The sequence below is a fragment of the Dendronephthya gigantea genome, unplaced genomic scaffold (genome assembly GCF_004324835.1).
Source record: "Dendronephthya gigantea isolate DGI-Jeju-01 unplaced genomic scaffold, DenGig_1.0 000068F, whole genome shotgun sequence".
In the NCBI taxonomy this organism is placed as follows: Eukaryota; Metazoa; Cnidaria; class Anthozoa; order Malacalcyonacea; family Nephtheidae; genus Dendronephthya; species Dendronephthya gigantea.
In genome coordinates, this window is record NW_021163078.1 from 349,456 (window position 1) to 357,968 (window position 8,513).

At 38.8% G+C, this 8,513-nt stretch overlaps 1 protein-coding gene across 1 annotated transcript in view; it reads left to right on the forward strand.

Moving 5' to 3' along the window:
- The window catches only part of LOC114531045 (synaptojanin-1-like), a 28,231-nt gene extending 20,537 nt beyond the window's left edge, over positions 1–7,694 (forward strand). Inside the window, exons 16-20 of the mRNA XM_028552687.1 lie at positions 131–230; positions 2,417–2,614; positions 2,809–2,887; positions 4,356–5,624; positions 5,971–7,694. Coding sequence (XP_028408488.1) covers positions 131–230; positions 2,417–2,614; positions 2,809–2,887; positions 4,356–5,624; positions 5,971–6,537 — 2,213 coding nt within the window. The 3' untranslated portion in view covers positions 6,538–7,694. The remainder of the gene's footprint in view (positions 1–130; positions 231–2,416; positions 2,615–2,808; positions 2,888–4,355; positions 5,625–5,970) is intronic.
- Positions 7,695–8,513: the final 819 nt, after the last annotated feature.

Sequence of the window (8,513 nt, forward strand, 5' to 3'; positions counted from 1 at the left end):
TCAATGCTGTACAAAAGCATCAAAAACTGATGGCACTACCCTCATTCCCTCGAGAGTTCACTCGTTTCGAAACGGTATGTAGCCTCTGCATATATTTCCTTCACTTTAGCGCTTGGTTTGTTTTTTGCAGGGAGAAAAAAGTCATTTTACATTCGTGATGATAATGTGAGCTGGTCTGTTGGAAAGTTGTTGTATTATCATTCCGCTCAACTGAAAACATCAGATCACAGGTACGATGAAATAACTACTTTTAACTTTTTTTAGATGCCATCAAATGTGGTTTGGCAACTGCCTAGAATATTACTGCAAGACAAACGTTTCAAGGTTACTACCAAATTAGGGCCTTCATTTTTAGACCCCGTTTACACTAGAACGAAAGTTTCCGGATTTGTAAAATTTTCCGGATTCATTGTTACACACATGTATCGGATTCGTCAGGTGTTTACACTACACTTTAGTTGTCTCTGTATGCGGATTTGTCGGTTTACACTCACATTATACTTGTTCTTGGAGAATTATTTGGTCGTAATATTGAATTTCTTCGGATTCGTCGTACAAAGCGTTTACACAAGAAAATTTTCCGGATTCAAATGTTTCTGGATACGAAGTTTCCACAAACTTTTACGGATTCAAAGTTTCCGGATACGGCTTAAAACCGAGTACATTTTCTATCGGATTCGTTGCTGCGTGTGTAAACAGCAACATGAATCCGGTACTAAAACATTCCGCTTTCGTGATGAATCCGGAAACTTTCGCTCTACACGCCTAAAAACGATCAGGTTGATGCAACATTGATATGAACAGCATCGAACAATGTTGTGCTGCCCACATTGTTCAGAGTTGTTATCAACTTGGAACAATATTGTTGGAACTGAATCGGGTGTAACAATATTGTTCCAAGTTGATAACAACTCTGCACAATATGGGCAGCACAACATTGTTCCATGTTGATGCAACAACCTGATGAGTTTTTAGCCGTGTAGTGTAAACGGGGTCTAAGAAGAGGTCGCATAAACAAAAATGTTTTGTGTATTTGAAACAAGGAATCGAAACAATGCCCTTGTTGAGCGAGTACACTTTTTAATGTCCCTTTTACACTACACACTAAAATGAGTATCCATGCTCGGCTTTCACTCAAGCCCCGTTTACACTATACACTCAATAATTAAAGACCCACTTTTGCCCTACATACTACCAACATTAGAAAAAGTGAAGCAAACGAAACAACAACAGTAAGGCTATATATGTTTACACAGCCACATGCAGTGCCGGAGGAATTTGGGATTTGGCGAAAATCGTCCTCTTCCGCCTATTCCTTAAGCTTTTACACCGTCGATAATTCGTCCTGTTGGGAGGTCTCATGCATGGTTCTGTGGCTCTCGGAAGACTGAAAAGAGGGATTTCAAGCCGGCTCAAAATTTCCGATACCGCTTGTATTTTTAAGCGGCAAACCGTAATGACCATATATATACGACCGGCAGAGTTTCGTACATGCAGCCACTTATTATGTATCGCGCGTAATAGATGGATGTTTATCAGTACTATGTTATTAGAAATATATACATGCATGCAGCATACCCTCGCCATTGTGAACGAAGCAAAATATTTCCTGAATTAGCCAGACCTATATATATAACCCTCTTATATTATGAAATGGCTTGAATAAGCTCATATAGCCTATGTTTCAATTTCTTCGGAAAAAACACAATCGTATAAAGGAGAAGTAAAAACACCAGTTTTGTTGTGTGTTTTTTAAAAAAAGTAGTTAGCAAAATGACCGTTAAAATGCTGACGTTCTCATTGAAATACAAACTTTTTGTCTAAGCCAATCAGCAAGTTGTAGATTACCGTGCGAGCACCTTGACTGTAGGAGTCCAAGGTTCATGACATATGGGCAACTTTGGATTTGGATATCATTAGCTTAAGTAATTGAAACAGCAAGTAAAACAGTGTTAATTTTTGAGAATTTAACGATGAAGGTTTATTATAAATTTTATTATGAATATAAAAAATATAAAATAATCGTAGCATTCGCTATCCTCGTATATGGCTGGTAGCCATGCATATATGCATATAAAACTCGAGCTCATGGGCATAGCATAAATATAAACTGCAGTCGAATTGTAACGTATCTAAAGCCCGCCGTACACGTGGGCTATTAGCTGAGCTAAAGACCTCGCGAGGCTGTTAGCTCAGCAAGTTTCTCTCGTGCATGTACGGATGGTTTTCATGAGGAATTTGCCCTCGAGAGGCAAGTTCCTCTCGTGTGCGGATGGTTTTCGCGTTAAGCTAACTGCCTCGCAAGGTCGTTAGCTTAAAATAATATATGTAATTAAGTTCTACTGGTGCAAATAATTTCAATTTGGTCTGTGTTTTTCCTCCTAAAATATTATAAAGATCGTGTTTGACTATTTAGACCAGTCGTTGCCCTAATCGAGATTGAGATCCAGGCCTTGGATAAAGAAAAAGAGGCCGTTGTTCACGATGATGTCATGAAATCCATGGGCCCTGCTGATCCGACAGTTATAATACACAGTTTAAATGATGATGGTGAGATAAATACGGAAGAACTGTTGTCTGCATTAGAGAAGATTGGAAGCACGGTGTTGGTTAGGTAAGACGATCTAAGATTTACTGGTGCATGATTGTCGTTGTGAGTGAACAATGTTCTGCTGTGGCCGAAGTGAAATTTAACGATGACGTCATGATCATGATAGTATTGGTTGATCATCGATATTAGTAATCCAAGATGACGCATCTATAGTGAAGCCGAAACTGATGATATAATAACGAGTTAACGTCTTTTAGAGTAATTGATGACGAGCTCTTTATCACTTTTGACGATGGCAGATCAGCTTTGAAAGCATTGGAACTCGATAATACAGAGGTATGTTGGTGTAAAGTGTAAATATTTTCAATATATATGTCATAAAGTCGTGACGTTTTGCGTCGGGGAAAGGTAAAAATATAACGTTTTCTTGATAAAAGTAAATTCCCATAGATGTTATTTTATACGTGTGTATGAAAAACACGTAGTGAATTAAAGCAGTCTTAACCATAGGTAACCCAACACTCGTGTTCCGCGCGCGCACACGCTACTCAGTGATCAGCATATATTAATTTATCCTAAGGTTGGCAACTTTATCCATAGGTAGCCCAACAGTCGTGTTCCGCGCGCGTACACGCTACTCAGTGATTAGCATATATTAATTTATCCTAAGGTTGGCAACTTTATCACCAATTATCAATAATATATCACATACATACATGTCAAACTTCGATAAAAACTGAAAAACTACCACAAAATACTGCAAAATTTATAAATATAAATGAACTTGGATATATTTTCTAAATTCCGACATAGTTTTTAGCTTCAAAATGTATTGGGAAATACGGAAACTTGTTCATTTAAAATAAATTTATCCTACATTACGTCACCTTCGGAGATATCCGGAGTCAATCCTATTGGCTACTCTCTAATGGAGCAATCTTCGGAAATTTTCCGACTTTTCAGCAGCCAATAGGATAAATAGGATTGACTCGGGATTTCTCCGAAGGTGACGTAATGTAGGGTAAATTGGATCCCGCCTATCGACAAGAAAATTTCGACAATGTATTTTCAAAAACTTTATTTTAAATGAACTAATTTCCGTATTTCCCAATACATTTTGAAGCTAAAAACTATGTCGGAATTTAGAAAATATATCCAAGTTCATTTATATTTATTAATTTTGCAGTATTTTGTGGTAGTTTTTCAGTTTTTATCGAAGTTTGACATGTGTGTATGTGATATATTATTGATCATTGGTGATAAAGTTGCCAACCTTAAGGATAAATTAATATATGCTAATAACTGAGTAGCGTGTACGCGCGCGGAACACGAATGTTGGGCTACCTATGCCTTAACCTATTGTACGGTCTTAGCGCCACAGAGTTCGCCAAAATGTTTGTAGCCAAACAAACGTAAGCAAGCACAAAAGATTGATTAATGCTTGCTAAAGTTCATCGACCATCACTACGATGTTATTTTTGAATACTGCTTTAATTAACATGTTCGTCAACGGGGACGCCATCATTCCATGTTCAACGCAAACCATTTTAGGTGATCAAGGGGAATATAACCTTTTGAAGAGGTTGTATATGCGAAATTTGAGCAAAATGTTTTATTGGTGAAAATAAAATTAATAAAAACCTTCAAAACACAAAAAGCTTCTAAAATACCCAAAATTATTCAAAGGGTCAAAACTGGGTTGGGCTGAAAAAAAGTAAATAATGCATGATGTGGCTATGATTTATCTTCTTATAGTCAGTCATCAGGAAAGTGTTTCTTGCAAAAAAAAATTTCGATTTTTCAGATTGACGGTGTACAGATTGCTGTGAAATTGAAATCGGGGAGTCCGCTGTCTAAGACTGACTTAACTGTTGGTGATTTCGTGCCAATGACACCTAGTGGGCTGAAAAGAGATCGTTCGCTATCTGAACTGCTTGACGACTCCGCGGGCCATACGACGCCATCGACCGTATTACAACCTATCAAAATTTACTCGCAAGACTCCGACGACGATGACGTCATAGTTGACGACATAGCTAGCGACATAAACGATGACATCATTGATAATGATATCGAACTTGAGGGTTCTAGTAAATTGAACATTCCCCCTGCCCGACCTAGTCGACCTGGCCCCCCTCCAAAACCCAAGCGAAGCCCCCACATTCCACATGACGAAATTCAATCGGAAGGCAAACATATCCCTGGAAAAGCAAAACCCGAAAGGCCGAAGCCGTTTAGTAAAACTGCGAGTCCAACTGGTTCTCCTTCAAGCAAGCGCAAAATTCCACCTAGCAGGCCAGGTAGACCAGTTAGCCTCCTTGTTGGAAAATCTAATCACCCGCCTACCGAAGAGGCTGGCCCTATCGCACTGTCAAGGCGCCGAACTCCTGGAGAAAAGACTGCAAGCGCTGTGAATAAACCTGCACCCCCTCAAAGGCCTTCTGCAGTTGAGAAAACCACTCTTAACTGCAAATCAGAACCTTTACCTTCAGAAGGACAAGTTGAGAAGAGCACCTTTCACGAGTCGAGACCGGTTCCACCTGCAAGACCTGTTCAAAGCCTAGAGAAGCAATCGAGTAATGCTGTCACGGAAAAACCAACTACACCTCCACGAGGAACCAGTTTTAGCGTTGAGAAAAACGCTTTCGATCATGAATCAAGGCCTGTTCTCCCTGCCAGACCTCGGAGCGATGCGCAACAGCCTATGGACGGTGTGGAAAAACCACCAGTAATTAGGCCATCTAAACCCCCACCGAGACCAGCGACTCTTAACGTAGAGAGAGCCGCGCTTGATAAGCCCACGACTTTTGCAAGACCTACCGTTGCTGCTGAAAAACATGCAGAAAATGTATCACCAGCGCGATCAATCACACCTCCTCAAAGACCAGTTACCACGCCCCAAAGGCCTTTCCCGCCCTCAGCTAGCAAGCATGCAATTTCTAAAGAGAAAGAGGTTTCTCCTCGTGTCCAAGGCGTGAAAGAAGGTGCCCAAATTAAGGAATCTGAAGGACTCTCATTTCGAAAACGGTTGGAAAGCTTCAAACTTCCTTCTAGAAAACAACAACGTGAGGAGGTATTGTGTATAAATTGGATCGTTTGCCTAGCTAAGAAGAAGGGAAGGGTGGTAATTGCCTCAGGACTAAAATTATTTTCTCTTTTAAACATTACAATGGTTTAAAACACGTCAGACTAAAATGCTTTGGAACTTGCAATATAATGGACGGGAAATGTAATAGAGGGTGCACCGATTATATCTTTCTGTCTATGACAAATAGGGCCCTTGTAGTCCGCTGTCAATAGTATATGGGCTGGCGTAATTCATAAAGCCGTGCCAAATTTATGAAGTAAATAATAGTAATAAGCATCAGTGTGATAACTATCACAGTGCGATCAGTATTTTTTTCCTGCAATATTTTTAGCCACCACCAGCTTCCATCAGCATAAGCGGGCCATTTGATGTGAAACACGTGACACATGTGGATTTCACTAATGTCCAATCTCTCCTCCTTGTTGGAGGTCACGAAGCCGATCCTGAGATGCAGCTGGAAAGAAAGTCGGACACCCAAAACGTATCCTTGCGTCCAAATGTGTTAGGACCACTTGAACATGTTAATAAGGACGATTCTGGTAGCGCTAAACCAGTGCCAGTCCCTCGGAGAAGGTTGGTGAACGATGGACCTAGCACTGGTGTAGACCATAGAGAGGCTAACATGGATAATAGAAGTTCTCTCGAACGGATTCCCCCACAGCTACCTCCTCGACCTGATAATGATCATATAGAACCCGAAACTGCTCCTCCGGAGGAATTTCATAAAGTCACCCATAAGGCTCCTCCGGAATTGCCCAAGAGACCTTGCCCAACAGGACAGAATGGTGATCTTACATCAAGTAAGCCCCCCACTGTACCGGTAAGGACTGACTTGCACAGTGGAGATGATTTTCCCGTCCCACCTCCAAGGAAAGGACGAAAAAAAATAATTGACTAATTATATATTGAATGAAATCGATCATTTATCTAGCACCACCTCATTCTTGGAATTTTATGCATCGTGTTTAGGTTCTATTTGTATTTTTTATGGTGTAAAACTGCTGTTTCCTTGGCTTAATGTGTCTTAAACGACACGTGCACAATGACACATGCACAATGGACTCAATATGTCTGGAGCACTAATTTTGATAGCATCTTTTTAACCCAATTCAGGCCGTCATTGCACGGCACGGGCCCAAACCCAACCCTTCTTCGTTCTGTGTTTTTCGTATTAATGTGCATGACAATTAAAGTAGAATAAAGTTTCGAAAGTCTCAATTTGCTTAGGGTTTCTTAAAAGATTGCTTCCCAGCATGCAAATAAGCTTCAAGCATTATTTTGTGTTTTTTTAAAGTTAAAGTTTTGTTGGGCACGTTTTGTTTTGCACGTAAAGTTTTGTTGAGACCATAATGCTTCGAACGCCGTCTTAAATGGACGTATAAAACTGGCAACTGCTTGTCACATAGATTACTGCTTGTCACATAGATATTTTAAACTTTCAAATTTGTGCTCCTGGACAGAAAGCGTGTTGCATTGAAAGTTTTTTCTCAAAAAACACATTTTCACTCTTTCAATCTTTTCTTCTCTTTTTAAAAGTGTTTTTATTTTGCGCGGTTTTTTCTTTTATCAGCCACTACTGATCCAGATCTTAAATCCAGCCATTCATTTGATGGTTTCAACCATATTTAAAAGAAGATATAGACATAATACATTTATACAAGTATGGTTTAAGTGAAGTAGAATTTTTCAGTCAATTCATTAATTTAAATGAAGTAGAATTTCACTTCTGTAATCTGAGCAAATGCAATTTTCGTACACAAATATTTATTTCATAAAGAGCTTTGCCTTCCCCCGATCTGAATTTTGTAATTGGGTAATAGTACGGCCTTGTGAAGGGTAGGGGAGTTCTGAATAATCGATGAAGCAGGTTACGTCGAGGTCTGTCCGTTCGGATGCAGTGAAGGGCACTGAGTTTGGAGAGAACGCTGGTAAACTGGCTGTGCGGAACAGTTTTCATCATAAGTATTAAAAAATGCGTATTTAATTCATTTTTGTAGACCAGAATATTCTTAGAAAATAACGCAACAAAGACATGTACTATTATTACCACTTTTATAAACCTAAACGCAGTCAGACTGAAAATAATTATTTTGCTTGAGTCCTATATGATTCCAAAACACCTGGACCAGTTTCCACCCCTGCTACCTGTGACATAGATCGATTATATATATATATATATATATATATATATATATATATATATATATATATATATATATATATATATATATATATATATATATATATACACCCATTTGCAAAAACGTTGGCCGCAGATAGATAGATAGATAGATAGATACTCAAATCTAATTAGAATTGCATATGTTGTGCAATATGATTGAAATCCCATGCAAATGTAATCATATGCAATTCTAATTAGACTTCGAGTATCTATCTGTGTATCTATCTGCGGCCAACGTTTTTGCAAATGGGTGTATATACCATACTTACCCTTGACGGGCATATTCAAACCTAAGAATGTAAATTTGTCCCTTTCCCTCACCAGCTCACTCATTACGAGTGCCTAGGCCTTGGGATATATATATATATATATATATATATATATATATATATATATATATATATATATATATATGTATATATATATATATATATATATATATATATATATATATATATATATATATATATATATATGTGTAAGGTGTATTTGTTTTTTCTACACGAGCATGACCAACCGGGCAAGCAGAAAATTCTACTTGACCGCGGTGGGAATCGAACCCGCGACCTTCGCATTTCTAGAACGATGCTCTACCGTCTGAGCTACAAGGCCAAGTTGGGAACGACTGTGATTTTACTTAAGATGTTATTGACAATGCGGGGTTTCGTCCTTTTGCATGTCGTTATGCAGTT